This window comes from Mirounga angustirostris, unplaced genomic scaffold (assembly GCF_029215605.1).
Source record: "Mirounga angustirostris isolate CCGP_5_RB_7025 unplaced genomic scaffold, mMirAng1.0.hap1 SCAF_11, whole genome shotgun sequence".
In the NCBI taxonomy this organism is placed as follows: domain Eukaryota; kingdom Metazoa; phylum Chordata; class Mammalia; order Carnivora; family Phocidae; genus Mirounga; species Mirounga angustirostris.
In genome coordinates this window covers 27,276,367-27,296,699 of record NW_026991719.1, presented here as the reverse complement: position 1 = coordinate 27,296,699, position 20,333 = coordinate 27,276,367, and the positions used below count along the sequence as shown (strand labels likewise).

Genomic DNA, 20,333 nt, shown 5'->3' with positions numbered 1-20,333 from the left:
CAGCAATTCATTGTCATGTTCTCAAAACAGTCACATTTGTTTATGTACTTGAACACTCCTGGATTCTTTTCTAAAATATTTTATTCTACTTTAAAAAGAAATCACAAGGATTGTTAAGGCTTTTAGGTACATCAATCCTCAAGCAAGCACTATAGTATGGCTTGTAGTGCTGTCCAAGATAACTCTTTGCAGGGATGGATATGTTCTCTGTCTGTGCTGTCCAATACATTGTGGCTTTTGAGCATTGGAGAGGTAACAAGTATGACTGAGGAACTGATTTTTAAATTATATTTATTTTAAGTAATTTAAGTTTAAAGTTATGTTTAAGTAGTTAAATTGTTTCTAATGCAATTTCTTTAAAATCGATATGTGATCATGCAGTGTGTTTTTCACCCTTTTTCTCTAATGATTATATTCTGAAGTATAATGATTTGTATGTGGTTTTTTTTTTTTAAAGATTTTATTTATTTATTTGACAGAGAGGAACACAGCGAGGGAGGGAACACGAGCAGGGGGAGTGTGAGAGGGAGAAGTCGGCTTCCCGCCGAGCAGGGAGCCCGATGCGGGGCTCGATCACAGGACCCTGGGATCATGACCTGAGCCGAAGGCAGACGCTTAACGACTGAGCCACCCAGGTGCCCCTAATGATTTGTATGTTAACAAAGGAGAGGACTCTGGTTTTTAAAAATTCTATTGTTAAAAAAGCTAATTTGGGGGCACCTGGGTGACTCAGTCGATTAAAAGTCCGACTCTTGATTTCAGTGCAGGTCATGATCTCAGGGTGGTGAGATCGAGTCCCATATTGGGCTCTGTGCTGGGTGTAGAGCTTGCTTAGAATTCTCTTGCTCCCTCTTCTTCTGCCCCTCCCCCCACCTCTCTCTCTCTCTTTTTCTTTCTCTCTCTCTCAATAAGATAAAATAAAATAAAATAATAAAATAAAATAGCTACTTTTTCCTGACAGCTCAAGGATGATCTTAATAAATATCAAACTATTATAATTTGTTATGATTTTTGTTGGTTAGGTAGATTTACACAGATCCTGGCTTAGTTTTCCTTGATGAAGCAAAACAGACACACACACACAATAAAAAACTGTGTTTCCTAACCATCCAGAGGACCTTTCTGTATATCAGCCAGGCTGCTGCCCTGGTCTCTGCCCAGCAAAAAAGAACAAAGACTGCTGATAGGAGAGTGTGAGAATAAAGTAGTTCTTTCCTTGTTCTAGAATGAGTATGAGCTGGGAGAGAAGGAGAGAGAAAAATATGGGGTTAATTTTTACCAGCAGATTTTGTGGTATGTGTATGTGTCGTATAAATTACGTGTTAACCTCTTTGTAAGTTTTATTATCCTCAGGGTTTAAACAGTATGTGATCAAAATCACATTATGTAGTAAAGAGTGTGTGAGTAGATAGATAGTTAGGTGGGTGTAAATCCCTATCAAATCCATTTTAGAAGATAAATGATAGCTATTGAAGTTTGGGCAAATCAATTTCATTCACTTCACTTGTCTAATGCCTCTGGGAGCCATCACAGAGCTGGTTACCTAATATTAGGGTACGGTAGGTTTAAATCAAGGTGAACAGTCAAAAAACATTTTTTCCATGAACTACGTATATTATTAAGGATTATTTTACTATGGAATTAGTTGCTTATTTGCAAACTAAGAAATTAATGAACGAGAATACTGCTCATGAACACCAAGGTTTATTTAAAAGCCAATATGGGTTTAGTGTGGTAATAAGGGCCCAGTTCTCCAAGGAAGGCAAACCTATTTATTGTACATCAAATTTTGCTGACTTTGAAATCTCCCTAGGAATGTTCATTTACCTCATCATGTATTATGTGTTTTGGATCCTTAGCAACAGTAACAAAATCCAAGTGTGCTAATGAAGTGGTTATGCAATGAAACTAATATACACCATGGTCTGATACAGGAGACTTCACTCTTATATTCAGGTAGAACTGAACACAATATAGAAAATACAGATCTTGAAACATTGTACTTAAAAACCGCATGTTTTAAAAGAAAATCCACTTACGTTTAAAGGAAAATTCCAATAGCTATGCCATTGGAGGGTGCCTGTCCTAAAAATAAATTATAATTGGTCAGTTCAAAATTGTATATGGATTTATAATTTTAAATGTCTGGTGGCATATAGCCATAATGTATTTTTCACTTTAATATTCATTATTATTTTATTAAATTTCCAGAGGGAGAGAAAGTAAATGACCTCCTAGTGAGAGATACTTTACCATGAGACCAGTTGTAAAAAATAATTGAGGATTGTGCTGGAAAATATATCATTCCTAAGTTCTGGTTGCCCAGTGGCTTTAATTTATTGAGGTAGAAAAATACGCAAGGTGAAATGAGGTCCCCAAATGTTTCCTAGCTCATGCATTTTATCCCGAAGACAATAATGGTCTACTTGAATTACTCAATTGGTATTACTAAATTTTGGAAGGTTTTTAAAAATTATTTTGGTTGGTGGCAAGGGAGTATTTGTTCAAGATGCATTCAGAGTGCACTGCTATCTAGCTGTCGTGCAGGGTGTGTGCAGGGGGTGTTGGCGGTGAAGGTTTATACTTAGCCATACAATGAGCGACTTGAATCAATTAAAAAAAAAACAGTACACTTGTGGATAATATATAGGGTGGTGGTTGGAAGAAAAATAGTTACTAGGTAAATATTCATTGACTTAATTGCACAGGCAATGTTTCTGCATATCCCATCTCTTCTCTAGCTCCAGAATTCATGACATCAATGTAACTGAAAGAAAATGTCAAGAATTGAGTCTTCTACCCATGTTTCTTGCTCTTCTTGACTGACTAGAGTCTACCCTTTCATGCTCAGGTGTACTCAAATCCTATTTCACCAGCCTAGCTGCTGGGCAAGACCTGTTCTTGCTGTTCTCGTGAGCTTGGGCATTCACACATAGACTCAAACAAGAAGCACAGTTAAAAAATGCAACATATGTGAGAATAGAAGCACTCTGAAGAGAATGCTGCTTTTTTTAAATTGTCTTTTATTATGTTACGTTAATCACCATACATTACATCATTAGTGTTTGATGTAGTGTTCCACGATTCATTGTTTGCGTATAACACCCAGTGCTCCATGCAATACGTGCCCTCTTTATTGCTGCTTTTAATCCTCAGCTTTACCTTTTGTCTTCTCTGCAAGTGATTGGTGTGTGTGATTGTTCATTTAACAAGTGCTATACCACATAAGAGAAAGTGTATACAAAGATGAAGCATTCAGTCGTAGTTATATGTGTGTAATGTGTGTGGTGTGCTGGTGTGTGTTTGTGTTTTCAAGCTTTCGGGGAAATGTAAGGGAAGAAAATACAAGTGCAAAAGGGAGACTAGTAAAATATGGAAAACAGCAGTACCTGACGGGGCCTGATGAAGTAGCACAGATAATAAATGATACAGAGTTTATTAGAAAGAATAATTATTTCTATCCGGAGGGATTAGGCAATCTTCTCTGAGAAGGTGGCACTTTCTTTACCCAAAACATGAAGGATGGAAAAGGTTTTATATGTGTCAATTAGGAAAAGAGATATTTCATTGAGGAAAAAGAAGACATTTTAATGGCGGAGCAGACGATGACAGAGGAACAGAAGGCAGTCAAGGGCATGCCCAGAATAATGAGATCACCATTTACCAAAATGGAGTTTTGTTATTAGAAAGATGTGAACAGTAGGTCAGATGAGGTCAGATTGTAGAGGGCCAGGCTAAAGAATTTGGAGACGATTGGGAATCAGTCACATGATGTAAGCACGAAAAGAAAGCAAGGGGCAATTTTGGAAGTTGAATTTAGTAGTTGCAAGGACAAGAGGACTTTATCATCCCACATACTTTCAAAGTTAGGAAGAAATTGCATAAGATCTAATAAGTAACTGAGGGAATTTATTCTAAGAACTGCTGTGAAAGAAAGTAGACTTTCTTTTGTGCTATTTTCGGTGTGTTTTCTCAAAGTCCTGTAGCTAAAAAGAATGGAAGGGAAAGTAGTACAGGTGGTTAAGTGCATGCGTTTCTGAGCTGAACTTCTTGGGTTCAAAGTCTAGCTTGGTTATCACTTACAGGCTATGTGAACTTGGGCAAATCACTTAGCCTCTCTTTGTCAATTTTTCACCTATAAAATATAGATAATAATAGTACCTACATCATAGTGTTCTTATAACTAAATGTTGTTGATATGTAAAAAAAAAAAAAAAAAAAACCTCTTAGACTACTGCTTCACACATCGTAAGGACTACAACAAATCATCTATTTCTACCAAACAAGTATGTATGTATGCCTATATTTAGATTATTTATTTATTTATTTATTTATTTATTTATTTATTTGAGGGAGAGAATGAGAGAGAGAGAGAGAGCACATGAGAGGGGGGAGGGTCAGAGGGAGAAGCAGACTCCCCGCCGAGCAGGGAGCCCAATGTGGGACTCGATCCCGGGACTCCAGGATCATGACCCGAGCTGAAGGCAGTCGCTCAACCAACTGAGCCACCCAGGCGCCCTATGCCTATATTTAAAACAGCCATTTTCTGATTTAAAGTAGTTCATGTTCATTGCAGACAAATTAAAAATGCAACTGAGAGGGGCACCTGGGTGGCTCAGTTTGTTAAACATCTGCCTTCGGCTCAGGTCATGATCCCAGGGTCCTGGGATCATGCCCCACATCGGGCTCCCTGCTCGGCGGGAAGCCTGCTTCTCCCTCTCCCACTCCCCCTGCTTGTGTTCCCTCTCTCACTGTGTCTCTCTCTGTCAAATAAATAAATAAAATCTTTAAAATAAAAAAAAAATGCAGCTGAGAAAAAATGACCTATTACCCAGAAATTAAAACTTTTATACTTTTGACATACCACGTATGTTTTCCATATTACTAAATACACATGTATGTCACTTATTACACATCCGCAGAGTATGTAACTGGATGGATGTTCCATAACTTTTAACTCCTACCCTATTGGTGAGTGTGGAAGCAATTTCAAATGTTTTGCATCTGTAAGTGAGGCTGTGGCAAACATTCTTGTGATTTAACATGTGTACACAGCATTGTTGCCTTACGATAAAATATGAAAAGTTGAATTTCTGGTCTAAGAGTGAGAATATGTTTATATTTGAACACATAGCGCAAAACTCTACCTAATCCACTCCCAGCCCTAGCCTTCCCAGAGGGATGGTCCAACTTACTTACTAGTACTTTTGGAGAGGGCCTGAATCCTTGTACTGTTGCTATTACGTGACACTGCTGTACTGTAATACAAGAAGTTTTAAAAAAAAATCTTTGCCAAATCAATAGGTGCAACCTTACGCCTTACTGTTTGAATTTGATTTCTGTGGTTTCTAGTGAAGTTAAACAGTTTTAATAGACTTATAGGTCAGTTACAGTTCTTCTTTCATAAATGGTCCATTTGTGATCCTTGTTCATTTTTTTTTTTCTGTTGAGTATTTATCTTTTTCCTATTGATCTGTGAGAGTGGTTTTATCTTGAGTGTCTTTCAAGGCATTTAAGGCACATTGCCTATGGTTTTGATTTTTCTTTGGCTTGTTTAATTTTTTAATATAAGGAAGTTTTAGATTGTTATGGATTTAAAACAGTCACTTTATGGTTTTAAAATCAAAATTATAACTTTTACATCAAAATTGTAAGAACATTTACCCACATTTTTGTTATTTGTATGGCTTTATTTTTTTACACCAAAATTTCACTCACCTGGTATTTAGTTTGGAATTGTATGAGCTCAGAATTTTTAAATTGAGCTAAAATTTGACCAAGTATCACCTATATTTTTAAGTATGAAAGGTTCAGGATTCAGCATTTATCATTAAATTCTTTGGAAATAATGCTAATTTATCACAAAAATTGCTATGTATCTGAATTTGCAATTTTCTCTTACCATTTTTATTTATTATAACAACTTATTTTGTCTATGTCTCTATTTTTTATTTTTCATTTAAATTCAAGTTAACTTTTAGTGTAGTCTTGGTTTCAGGAGTAGAATTTAGTGATTCATTACTTAGATATAACCCCCAGTGCTAATCCCAGCAAGTGCCCTCCTTAATGCCCATCACCCATTTAGCACATCCCCCCACCCACCTCCCCTCCAGCAGCAACCCTTAGTTTGTTCTCTATAGTCTTCTATGATTTGCCTCCCTCTCTGTTTTATTTTATTTTTCCTTCCCCTCTGCTATCTTCATCTGTTTTGTTTCTTAAATTCCACATGACTGAAATCATATGATATTTATCTTTTTCTGACTGACTTATTTCGCTTAGCATAATACCCTCTAGCTCCATCCACATCATTGCAAATAGCAAGATTTCATTCATTTTGATGAGTGAGTAATATTCATATATATATATATATATATATATATCACCTCTTCTTTATTCATAAGTCAATGGACATTTGGGCTATCTCCATGCTTTGGCTATTGTTGATAATGCTGCTATAAACATTGGGGTGCATGTGCCCCTTTGAATCAGCATTTTTGTATCCTTTGGGTAAATACCTAGTAGGGCAATTGCAGGGTCATAGGGTAGCTCTATTTTTCTCTTTTTGAGGAACCTCCATACTGTTTTCCAGAGTGGTTGTACTAGCTTGCATTCCCACCAATAGTGTAAGAGGGTTCCCCTTTTTCCACATCCTCACCAACATCTATTGTTTCCTGAGTTGTTAATTTTAGCCATTCTGACAGGTGTAAGGTGGTATCTCATTGTGGTTTTGATTTGTATTTCCCTGATGATGAGTGGTGTTGAGCATCTTGTCATGTGTCTGTTAGCCATCTGGATGTCTTCTTTGGAGAAATGTCTATTCACATTTTCTGCCCATTTCATAACTGGATTATTTGTTTTTTGGGTGCTGAGTTTGTTAGTTCTTTATAGATTTTGAATACTAACCCTTTTTCTGATATGTCATTTGCAAATATCTTCTCCCATCCCATCAGGTGTCTTTTAGTTTTTTGATTGTTTCCTTCTCTGTGCAGAAGTTTATTTTTTTATTTTTGTTTGTTTGTTTTTTATCTTGATGAGGTCTCAGTAGTTCATTTTTGCTTTTGTTTCCCTTACCTCCAGAACATGTCTAGTAAGAAGTTGCTGCAGCTGAGGTCAAAGAGGTTGCTGCCTGTGTTCTCCTCTAGGATTTTGATGGTTTCCGTCTTACATTTAGGTCTTACATCAATTTTGAATTTATTTTTGTATATGGTGTAAGAAAGTGGTCCAGTTTCATTCTTCTGCATGTCGCTGTCCAGTTTTCCCAAGGCCATTTGTCAAAGAGACTGTCTTTTTTCCATCGGATATTCTTTCCGACTCTATTAAAGATTAGCTGACCATATAGTTGTGGGTCCATTTCTGGGCTCTCTACTCTGTTCCATTGATCTATGTGTCTGTTTTTGTGCCTGTCTATGTCTCTATTTTAAAATGGATGACAAATCTACCAAAATGTAGAAGACACTACAATTGCATGAAGATCATTTAATCATGGTTTTGGGTTAATCATCATCCAAAAATTTATTCACTAAGCTTCCTAATTTACCTTGTAATCCCTATGTAATAGTCTTGAATTAACAAATGTCAAATAGTATTTTTTTCAATATGTTTATATACATTTCATTTGTATTGGTTATATTAAAGTTGACTTCTAAATGTATATATCTCATTAATAGTAATGAGCAATAAGGATATAGATTGTTCCCATAAATATTAAAAGCTTTTGAAAAGTATGAATTTCAATACTCCATTTATCAAGTAATACATTAGATTTTGAAAGATCAGAGAAATTGTGTTTTGGCAGGTAAGAGAAAAGGAAAGTTAGAATTTGGAGTCAGGAAAACACAGATGTCTAATGCTACATTTTTTTTTTAACTTACTAGTAACTTTAGGAATATTATTTATAGTTGTGAACCTTAATTTCCTCACTTGTCAGTTGTAGGAAAAAATATATTTCATAGGATTATGGGTGAGATTAAGGGAGCTAATATAAGTAAAAGCTGTCATATAGTACCTACAGCATATTGAAAGTCTAAGTCAAAATGATAATTTTATTGTAGCAGATATTTTAGAGGGATAGCCAGTCACCCAATCAGTATAATCCATTTATTTCTTTTTATTTAACATTTAAAACATACAAAATAATACTCTTTCTGTGTAGTAACTTTATAAAATGCCAAAATATATCAACAGTTACATAAAAATGATCTTTAATTGGTAACACCCCAAAAAATTATGGTTAATAATTTCATGTATTTCTAGTCATTTAAAAAATACAGATAGGTAGGGCGCCTGGGTGGCTCAGTTGGTTAAGCAACTGCCTTCGGCTCAGGTCATGATCCTGGAGTCCCGGGATCGAGTCCCGCATCGGGCTCCGTGCTCAGCAGGGAGTCTGCTTCTCCCTCTGACCTTCCTCCTTCTCATGCTCTCTGTCTCTCATTCTCTCTCTTTCAAATAAATAAATAAAATCTTTAAAAAAAATTAAAAAAAATACAGATAGGTAGATAGATACTGTTATGCCAAATATATACAGAAAATTGAAGACCTAATTTATGTTTGGTGTATAACTTACCTTTTACCGATTAACATGTCATGAATATTTTCAAAGTAGAGTGTTTTTCATAGTATATACTTTAAAGGATGCAAAGTATCCCATTATATGGATGTAATTTATTCCATTTGAGGGATTTTATTTCAGTTTTTCACTAGTATAAATGACAGAATTGGGTATTCACATGTCTCTGTGTATATCTCTGATATTCCCCTAGGAAAATTCATAGAAGTAAAATTTTCCAGTTGAATGGAATGAGTACTTTTTTTTTCTCCTTTCAAGTTTTTATTTAAATTCCATTTAGCTAACATACAGTGTACTATTAATATCAGGTGTAGATGAATTTCGTGATTCATCACTTATATACAACACCAGTGCTCATCACAAGTGCCCTCCCTTACAGCCTCCACCCACTTAGCCCATCCCCCCACCCACCCCCCGTCCAGTAACCCTCAGTTTATTCTCTAGAGTTAAGTGTCTCTTTTCTGGTTTGCCCCTCTTCCTTTTTCCCTATGTTCATCTGTTTTGTTTCTTAAATTTCACAGATGACTGAAATCCTATTTGTCTTTCTCTAACTTATTTCAGTTAGCATAATACACTCTAGCTTCACCCACATATGGCTGAGTAATGTCCCGTTGTATGTATGTGCCACATCTTTATCCACCAGTCGATGGACATTTGGGCTCTTTCCATAATTTGGCTATTGGTAATGGTGCTGTAAACATCGGGGTGCATGTATCCCTTTGAATCACTATTTTCATATCCTTTGGGTAAATACCTAGTAGTGTGGAGAAAGGGGAACTCTATTACACTGTTGGTGAGAATGCAAACTGGTGTAGTCACTCTGGAAAACAGTATGGAGGTTCCTCAAAAAGTTAAAAATAAAACTACCCTAGGACCCAGCAATTGCACTACCAGCCTAAGGCTTTTAAAATATTTTCATAGACTCTTTTATATTGAAGCATAAGAGACACATAGGAAAGTATACAGATCATAAAAATAGAAATAGACTTCTTAAAAGTTAGCATACCATGCTACTAACACCCAAATCAGGAATTAGAACTTTATTCTAAGAGCTTACTTCATGCTCCTGCCCATTATTAACCCTTTCTCAACTACCCCTCACCAAGGACAAGCTTGCTTCTGACTTCAAACACTTGTAGAATATATGTATTTCTAGATCATCCACTTTCTTCTTAACTGAAGTGGCACCATTGTCATAAATTAAGTAAGTACATATAGTCTACCCTCACAGCAGTATCACACAGAATTAATTATATTAAATAATGATACCTGGTAGTGAACATTCTTAAACTTGGTTGTTCTTCAAGATTGCATTGGATATTCTTGGCCCTTGGTATTTGTATATAAATCTTAGAATTGGTATGTCACTTTCTATTAAAAACCAGCTGTTGCAATTTTAATAGAGCTTGCACTGAATTTACAGATTATTTGAAGAGAGTTGATACCTTTACAATATAGGATCTTCCAGTTGGTTTCTCCCAAGAGAGGAATAAGGTATACTCCTTTATTTTTTTAGGCTCTCCTTAATCTCTCAGGCATATTGATAGTTTTCAGGGTAGAAGTCTTTTTGGTATGAATTATCAAATTACTCCCTACAAATGTAAGAATTCATCCTCCAACAAACATCATAAGAGTGCTTATTTTCTAGAACTCTGACAAATACCTTTGACAAAAGCCAATATAATAGGCAAATGATGGTTTATTATCGCTGTTTTAATTTGCATTTCACTGATTACTTAGTGGTTGGACTTTTTTTTTATTTTTTTAAATTTTATTATGTTATGTTAATCACCATACATTACATCATTAGTTTTTGATGTAGTGTTCCATGATTCATTGTTTGCATATAACACCCAGTGCTCCATTCAATACGTGCCCTCTTTAATATTTTGTTTATTGGCTGTTTGCATTTTTTGTCAAATTCCTGTTTAAATTCTTCATTGAGTTTTCCAATAGATTCTCCATCTCATTTCATTTATTGAAAGATCTTTTTATATGAAAGATTATAACCCTTTGTCTGATAGATACTGCAAATAGTCACAGCTGTCATTTGTTTTTAATTCTACTAATTGGCCTTAATTTTGAATGAGCAATACAAATATTATACTTAATAGTTTATTCACATTACTTTCTGCTTCTAAAAGCCTTCTTCATGCCAATATTTTATTTTAGTTCTGTTATTAATTTTTTACACTTAACACTTTAATTTCTCTGAACATTTTGGTGTAAGATATGAAGTATTTAATATCTGTTTATTTCTAAAACAGACACCTCTGTTTATCTTATTATTAAAATTTCTACACATTTGAAATTAAAATTCAGAAGTTGAAAAAAGGAAAGCTAATCTTGTGTGAAATTAGGTCAAGATTTGGTTAGATACTAAATTAACACATAAGGGAACTGAACGTGTTTTTTTGCTTTCACCACAGAGAACGTGTCATATGAAGAGTATGGTTCCATAATACTTAAAAAGATTATTGGGAAAATGATGCATTTTACTATTAAACTGTTTACATATTTTGATAAGAATATGAAGTAGTAAGTGTAATAGTAAATAATTTTAAGCCACATAAAAACTGACACGAAACCTACTCATATTCCACATCATAAATTATTCACGTTATCTTTTTCCATCAACTGTGTAGAAGCCATCAATTCCTGAAGACTCTTTTTTTTTAATAAAGATTTATTTATTTATTTATTTGAGAGAGAATGAGAGAGAGCACATGAGAGGGGGGAGGGTCAGAGGGAGAAGCAGGCTTCCTGCCGAGCAGGGAGCCCGATGCGGGACTCGATCCAGGGACTCCAGGATCATGACCTGAGCCGAAGGCAGTCGCTTAACCAACTGAGCCACCCAGGCGCCCTCCTGAAGACTCTTTTGAAGGTGTGGGGAATCACAAAAATTATAGGTCAGAAGGTCTCAAATGCTACCCTACCATTAACTAAGTTATGTTGTCATAGGAAAATAATCACAATTTTGAACTGGTGGCTTTAGATGTGTTACATCCTATTAATAATGATTTGTTATTAACATATATTCTCACCATTATTTTTGGCAGGAAGAAAAGCTGGTAGGTTTCCTTTCTAAATTAATTTATTTCTCTGTGAAGGTAATATATTTTGCAAAAATTTAAAATTATAGTGAAAATCTTCTACCCCATCCACCATCTGCCCTACCATCACCAAGCATTGATTTTACTTTCATAAATACATCTACAAGATAAATTCCTAGCAGCAAAATTCTGGATATAAGGTTACATGCATTTTGTAGATATTGCCAAATTGTCTTCCACAAGGGTACAACAGTTTGTCTATCCCACTGGTCATATATAATCATGTATTTTCCACAACCTTGGCAGCATAGTGTGTTTCAGACTTGGATATTTGTCAGTGCAATAGATCAGATTTTCGGATCTCTCATTACAACAAAGTCTAGCTTCTTTATGTATGTTTAAAATCCATTTATGTTTTCTTTTTTGTGGACTGTCCTTAACTTCTGTCCAGTTTTTCTCTGGCTTTTTGGCCTTTTTAAAATTAATTTGCAGAAGCTTTCTTATGTTTTAGGAAAATTAGTCCCTTATCTGAGATGTCACAGATATTTTTTTTTCACTATTTGTCATTTGTCCTTTGACTTTGTTTTTAGGGGATTTTTTTTTTTTTTTTTTTGCCATTCGAAAGTCTCTCATTTTTATGTAGTCCAATCGACTAATATCTTTGTCTGTTAATTAAGGCTATTTCACTTGAGGATAAAATTACCTTCTTTATGTTGACTACTCTGGACATGCGTTGCTTCTTAAATTGAAAAAAAATTAATCCTAAATTTTGAAATTGTTTATCTTTCATTCACCAGACATTTATTGAAAACCTATCATGTGTAGGAACTCAGTTCATCCAGAAATCAAAGCTCAGTGAGGGAAGTCAATGTAAATAACAAAGAGTATAAGGCAAATGCTATGATGGTGGGAAGCACAAGGTCTGTGAGGATATACCCAGTGCAGATGTCATAACTAACCTGAAAACTACACGTGCCCCACAACCTCATTATAAGCTATCATTTACTTTTTTCAGATATTAGTCAAATCTCACCCATTGAACTGTTTGCTATCTGGAATTGTTCTACCTCTAGAACCAGGAAAGGATGGGTTGCGAGTGTGAGAAGACTAACAATCTCAGTTGAAAGTTACCTGGATTTCTGTGCTGATATGTGAACCCTATTTGTGATCAGATATAAATGAGTTCATAGCTCAATTTTAGAGATTTTAAGAAAATATGATGGCTGTTATTTCCATTAACTTCAGAATGTAGAGGCTTTTAGACGCTACAAGTTGAAGCTATAAAGTATTTTTCACATGTACTTGTGACTAGAAAATAATCCGATAAAAATAAACTCATAACTTCCTTATAAATGCTGGAAAAGGTAAGTAGAAAGCATTATTAGATTCTGTATTATAGACCTGGAATTACATTTGTGATATCAACTCTCTGTCTCTCTCTCACACACACACGCACATGCACACACACACACAGACACACAAACACTCAGACATGCACACACAAATACATTGTCCATCACCATTGATGTCATTATGGGTTAGAACTCACGAAACACAAATAGGCCTTTACCTAATACTTTGTTTACCTGACTTTATAGCAGGATACAAGTCAAATAGAGCAGATAAGAGCATCACAGTTCATTATCCATGAACAAGCATTGCATGCTCCCTGCACACGTTGCTTTTTTAACTCCTTACTCACAGAGGGAAAGGCTGCCAGGGATGAACACCAAGGTCTGCACAGGTCACTTTAAATAGAGGGGAGGGGGTTGGGGGGATGGGTTAGCCTGGTGATGGGTATTAAAGAGGGCATGTACTGAATGGGGCACTGGGTGTTATATGCAAACAATGAGTCATGGAACACTACCTCAAAAACTAATGATGTAATGTATGGTGATTAACATAACATAAAAAAAATTAAAAATAAAAAAATAAATAGAAGTCACAGGCTCCATTTCCTTTCCATCTTTTATACCATTTTTAGTCATGGAGGCCATAGGCTGTATTCCAATTCACAGCTTTCCCAAAGCAGATACAGTTCTATACAACAAACAATGCAGGCCCAATGTTTCCCAATCATCTTAAAGTTAGCATTCCAAGGAAACATTGTTGTGGGACCCTAAGGTCAGTCTCAAGCTAAATATTAACCCATGCATTTTACACAATATATATAAATGCCTTTATAGGTTTCAAAATACATATTGTTTACATATAATCAGAGCTTATATAAAATTCCTTCTCCTGTAAATCAACTGATGAGTTATTTTGTCCATTAATGTATCTCCCTTTCTCCTCATACCTCTTGGGTGCAATTAAGGAACATAATGTTCTTCAGTTAGTTCTTTCAAAAGTATCTAAAGCAGATGGTCCAAAGTATGGGGCATTATTTAGATGATGCACTAGTATATTAATATACTTATCTAGTTTACTTTTTAAATATTCTCTGTAATATTGGTGAAGATATGGAGAAAAAGGAGCCCTCTTGCACGGTTGGTGGGAATGCAAACAGATGCAGCCACTCTGGCAAATAGTATGGAGGTTCCTCAAGAACTTAAAAATAGAGCTATCCTACAATCCAGTAATTGCGCTACTGAGTATTTACCCAAAAAATACAAAAACACTAATTCAAAGGGATGCATGCACTCCTATGTTTATAACAGCATTATTTACAATAGCCAAATTATGGAAGAGCCCAAGTGTCCATGAAAAAGTGAATGGACAAGTAGATGTGGTGTGTATGTATACACACACACAAAATACACAATGGAATATTATTCAGCCATGAAAAAGAATGAAATCTTGCCATTTGCAATGATGTGGATGGAGCTAGACAGTATAATGCTAAGCAAAATAAGTCAGAGAAGGACAAATATGATTTGTATGATTTCACTCATATGTAGAATCTAAAAAATAGAACAAACAAGCAAAAGAAAAAGAGAGAGAAACCAAGAAACAGACCTTTAACTGTAGAGAACAAACTGATGGTTACCGGAGGGGAGGTGAGTAGGGGATGGGTGAAACAGGTGATGGGGATTAAGGAGTGCACTTGTTGTGATGAGCACTGGGTGTTGTAGGGAAGTGGTGTATCACTATATTGTACAACTGAAACTAATATAACATGGTGTGTTAACTGTACTGGAATTAAAATTTTAAAATGTTATCTATAATAACATATTATCTTATAATAGACGTATGTTGTAGCATGTGTGTTCATGTTATAATGTAATGTTATATTTATATTAATAGAATAGTATTAATCATATCATAAAGAGTTGCCATTACAGGTTCCCATTCTTTACTACTGTGTGCCTGTTTTGGCCCTTGACAATAGGAAGAAAAAGTCTTTACTCTTGCTTATCCTGGCTCCCTACTTACACTTTGAGCTCAAGCCATAATCACTAACATGTAATGGCTTTATTGCCATTCCCTATCATGCAGGATATTGCTCTCAGCTATTTACATGAATTACCTTATTTAATCCATATAGTGACCCTGTGAAGCAGATATGGTCACTCTCTGCATTCTGTATAGAAGGCACTGAGAATTAAAGAAAACTTGGCTCAGGTGCTAGAAAGAACTAGAATTAAGATTTAAACCAAGCAGCCTAACTCTAGACTTCACAATATTGAACAGAGTATCCTACTCCTTTCCAAGGTATTTCATGTTTCTCAACCCCAGTGTCATCATCCATTTATAAAATGGGGAAAAGAATAATATCTGTATCATAGGATTGTTGGGTGGATTAAAGAAGGCTGTAAATGTGAAACTTCCTAACATGGTATTTGGCACATTGTAAGCCCTTAATAAAAATAGCCTATAATCATACTGATATATTCTACTCTAATCCAAATGTCTTTTTTTTTTCCTTTTCATTCCGATCATCTTATTTTGTTTTACTTGATTATACTTAGACCCACAAACTATAGCCTACCTTCCCATTTTATGTTGCGTATAAAAGAATTCCCTTGTACAATTTTCCTTAACATAAAAGAAAGTTAGAAGGAAGTATAAAGGCAGAATGTCTGGCATCTAGTATGCAATACATCATTATGCTTAGTAAATGAATATACTTCTTTACTTTTATTGGAGTTGGGTATGCATTTGTGAGAGTGTGTGTTTTGAATTTCCAAAAGAAAAAAAAAATGCTTATTGTCTTTAAAGCATAGGATTTGGGGGAAGACTATTAATAAATGATTGTAATATGTGAATTAAATCCTAACATGTAACCCATGTGAGTAATCCGTATCCTCCAGTAAAATACCAAATTCAGTAAATTTCTGTAACATTTTAAAGCAAATAACTTTAGAATATATTTATTTTTTGCTTTTTTATTTAAACCATGGGAATCTTTTCCTCTTTTTTTTCCTTGCAGGTTTCTAGAGATTTGCCTGAGAAACAAGGAGAAATTGAGGCACACATAAAAGACCTTGGGCAGCTGGAAGAGCAGTTAAATCATCTGCTTCTGTGGCTGCCTCCTATTCGGAATCAGTTGGAAATTTACAATAAGCCAAATCAAACGGAACCATTTGACATTAAGGTAGGGGCTTTTTGCTTTAAATATTGTTTTCCAAAAAATGGCAGCATCACTGAACTAAGTTTCTCATCCATTATCATAATCATCATTGTTGTTATGTTAATAATAATAATAAATTGACTAGCATTTTTTGTTTTGTCTTACAGCACTTACTAGCAATAATATATTCATTAAGCTCTTATCACTAGAATGCCTTCATCATCTTTGTTATTATGACCTGTTTCCCATCCCTACTTCAATTGCAATCAATATATGTTTGTAGACTCCTTATCTAAAACTAAAGTTGTTTAGGAGATTAGGTGCCTACCAAATAAAGTATAGGCTCTTCAGTAAATATTAGAAAACTCTCTCAGACTGACTCCAGTTTACCTTTGTATCCTTTTATTCTGCCAACAACCTCCCTTTATATTCTAACTACAACAAATTATATGTTATGTTTATATGTGTGTGGTTTCATGCCATGTCTGTGTTCTTGATCTCTCTTCCTTAAATTACTTCTTTCTCCTTTGTTGGCATGATGAACTTTTCTATATCCTTCAAGACTGAATTCCATGTCTTTACTTCTTCAAAACTTTTTTCTATACCCCAGGTAGAATAAAAAACCCTCTTAGGATTTCTTATAAACCCTCTGTGTCCATTTCCTGTAACCTTTGTACATTGATTTACACTTAAATTTTACAGACCTGAGTACCTCATCACACTCTTCTTTGGATACAGAGGGCATCTTCTTACCTGCCTCATTCCCCTCCTTTCTGAACACCCCCATCTCAGGGCCCAGTGTCTGGTGGGTACTTGTATTTTTGAATAAAAGAATAAAGGTGGTAATGAGACACCCAGAATGGTAATGTGTTGCCCCAGGTAAACCTAGTGCTCTAGACCAACATGCCAATTGGACGCCACTATCTTCTCATTTTAGGGTCCCTGTAGACATGGATTGTCCCTATCTTCTCTTTCCTTCCAGGAGCGTATTCCAAAGACTTAGCCCAACTTGATACCCTGCTTTGCATCTCCTTTAGGCCAATAACATTAAACAGCTAATCAGATAAACCAATTAAATTGAAATCTCAACCTCTTGATTAATGTAAGGATGGGCACTTTCAGACTAAGTAAGTTAAGTAACATCTTGAGTAAAGTTTTTCTTTTAGTTCACTGACCCTGATTTTTCAATTTGCTTGCTTTTCAGGGTTATCACAACCTCATGTTTTTTTATCTCCATGTAGGTGCTGTTTTGCTGGGAGATAAGACAAGGATAAAATTAAGTGTGAAGATATTCTAGAGAAGAGAAAGTCCAAGTGTGGGAAAGATGGGCTTGAGTGAGGTTAAGGGGAGAGAGAGAAAGAGAGAGGTTGGGAACAACTAAAATGAGTTATATTTGCAAAGCGCACTCCACTACTTTCACCTTACCTCTTTCTGATGTGTATATCCACCGTTCTGTTAGCTGCCCCTGAGCACAGATGATCCCATGTACATTGCAGATAGACATCATTTCACCACTGCAAAACCCAGGCTGTTCATCCAGTGGCATGGTCTTCCGTTCAAGTCTGACGATTAAAGTCAAGTCACAGTAGGCTTTACCCAAACCAAATTTAGTTGGCTTTATGAAAGTATACAGGACAAGGAAAAACACATCTAGCACAGTGGTGACACAGTAGAGGTCTTGACACCAAGCCCTGGCTTCTGATGAACCACTCACCCTGCATTTGGGTTAGGTGTAGTCACAGGGACAAGCCTGGGTGAGGGCAAAGCCGTATCATCATTTGGGGAAGCCACCAGTCCTGGAATGCCTTCAGTGTTTTCACCTTGCTAGCACAGTGTCCTTAATGGTATTTGACTGCGGTGCATTCTCCAGTGCAGCTGCATTTCCTAGATGCTCATTTTTCTGTAGTCAGTAATCTCAACAAAGAAGTACAGTTACTTAGTCCAACAATCAATAACCTCAGTCAGATTCTGTTGGATCTAGCATAATCTTAAATATTTCTTGATTTAGTATTATAAAGAGGAAGGCCATAAACTCTTTGTTCCCAATTGGAAGGAGCTTTCTGTAACTCACAGGTAAAAACACATTCCTTTACTTTTAAATACAATCTTTAGTTAAAATGAGCTCCTTCATTTACGTAAAGAAAAAATATATTCAATATTAGCTATCTCTGTACATGGAATACATTTGATAAGAAGGATAACGAAATCCTTCGATACAAAGGGATGCTGTTGACTCAACCAAAGTGACTTTAGTCCCAGTCTTACCCCCCCACCCCCCCAAATGACAATGGTTCCCAAATATGGAAAACTTGCATTGGACATTTGTTTGTCCATGGCCCATACATCCAGGCCAAATAGGTCCCTGCAGTTTAGAGTGAAAGCTCCTCTCAGCTGTGTTAATCACTTTGCTTTATCAAAGCTACAAGTCCCCACTCTCACTGCTGTGTGTACTTTCAGAGAGTCATGATATTTGCCTCCTGCAGCTTGGTCTAAATCACTGAGGGGAGAGGCAGCTGCTTTTTCCCTGGCAGTAAAATTCCTTGGCTTCAGTCCTCTGTGCATATTCTGAGTTTCTCATCTCTGGAGTGCAGATTTCAAAAATATTCCCTTAGCCTTTTTCTTCTTCTCTGTGGCTATATCCAAGGCAAAAAAGATTGTAAAATCATATATATGATGACTTGAGATATTCTCACCATAATTCTCAGACCCCTAGCTTGTTATCAGGAAATAGCGACCTGTGTGAATAATTTACTAACTTACCTAGTCCTTTATCCCTCTTTGTCTAGCTTCTATCTAAATTCACTGTCTAACAAATGATTTATTAAGATTGCTCACAGTTCTTCTACTATAAGATACGTGATTTTAGTCTGTACAGCCTGCTATAGCCCTCTACTTAAAGAGATTAAACTTCTTTTTTCAGTTAAAGAAAGATGGGAAAATGGATTTTAAACTACTGAAAACCAAAAATAGTTTTCAAACACTTTTGTGGACATATCCATTTTTTAACACAGAGAAAGAAACTCCTTTCTAAGCTCTTAGGAATGAATGAATGAATGCAAAGAAAATAGATGCACAAGGAGCCTCCAATTCCTAAATGTAAAGAAATTGTCTTTGTCTGTCCATGGTGGCCATGGCTACCTCTGAAACAAAGAGCCTAAGACCTTGACATCTGGGTCATTTGTTTTCTCTAGTCAAACTCTGAGCACCTGGTAGAAAAATATGTAATACCTCTGTGAGCCTCAGTTTTGCCTGCTTGGCACTTCATGCTTATTGATGAAATGCAGCTAGCTGTGTAATGAAACCCAAATAAAAAAAAGCCTTAAGGGCTCTGTTTGAATACATTGTTTATGCTGGAGTGAAAATTGACTGCACATCGCTTGGCTTGTGCAATTTACTCCCAAAATATTCCTATCCAGGAAATCCTGCAAATAGCAGTATTTATCTTGAAAACCACCTCACAGAACCCTTAGCAAGCTGAGAAACATAATCAATGAGATCGTGATATAGAAGGTGAAAAGTAGGCATAATCACAGACCTTTCCCTTCAGTCAGCCCACTAGAAGGCATGCCTTTGAATTTAGATTTTCAAATGTACTCTCAATTTAGACATAAAATATGTTGATTTCAGATTTTAGAAATGATAATTGAATGCTAGGAACGAGGGACCAGTTAGAATTTCTATAAAGGGTCTTATGTTTTTAATCTTTAATGAATGCTGTCAATAATGAGCTGTAGGTATACTATTTATCTGACATAAAACTGCCTAACTACTGCTTTCTAAACTTTGTATCAGAATATGAGGGGGGGGCACATAATGTTAAGTCTTACTGACTGAAATATCTTCATATTGAAGACAGGGAGGGTTTCTTCTTCCCTTCAAGAATGACTTTGCTTCTGTCATCTATAAATAACATGACATACTGTTCTATTGCCTCTTCTTTTCCATGTAAGAAACTTAGTTGCCCATAATGACAAACCCACACAGAAAACTACCAAAGGACACAACTGGAGTGACGGAATGATAAAGTACATGAGCATCCAAACCCTTCTGTGTGTTCATGTTGCTGTGAGTGTTGTCAAAAAAAAAAAGGCACCAGATAATAGGCAAGGAAGACTATATTCAAGACTATTGAAATAGGAGAGAGAGACTGAAGTCAACTCCATTGAATCAAAAGGCAGCAAAGATTTTAATCACTGGGGTG

General features: G+C 35.7%; 1 protein-coding gene across 10 annotated transcripts in view; it reads left to right on the top strand.

Annotated features, from left to right (window-relative positions):
• The window catches only part of DMD (dystrophin), a 2,113,108-nt gene that overhangs the window by 1,378,427 nt on the left and 714,348 nt on the right, over positions 1-20,333 (top strand). For all 10 annotated transcript variants that reach the window (XM_064573900.1, XM_064573902.1, XM_064573903.1 and 7 more), the window contains one exon: positions 15,992-16,156. In XM_064573900.1, coding sequence (XP_064429970.1) covers positions 15,992-16,156 — 165 coding nt within the window. The remainder of the gene's footprint in view (positions 1-15,991; positions 16,157-20,333) is intronic.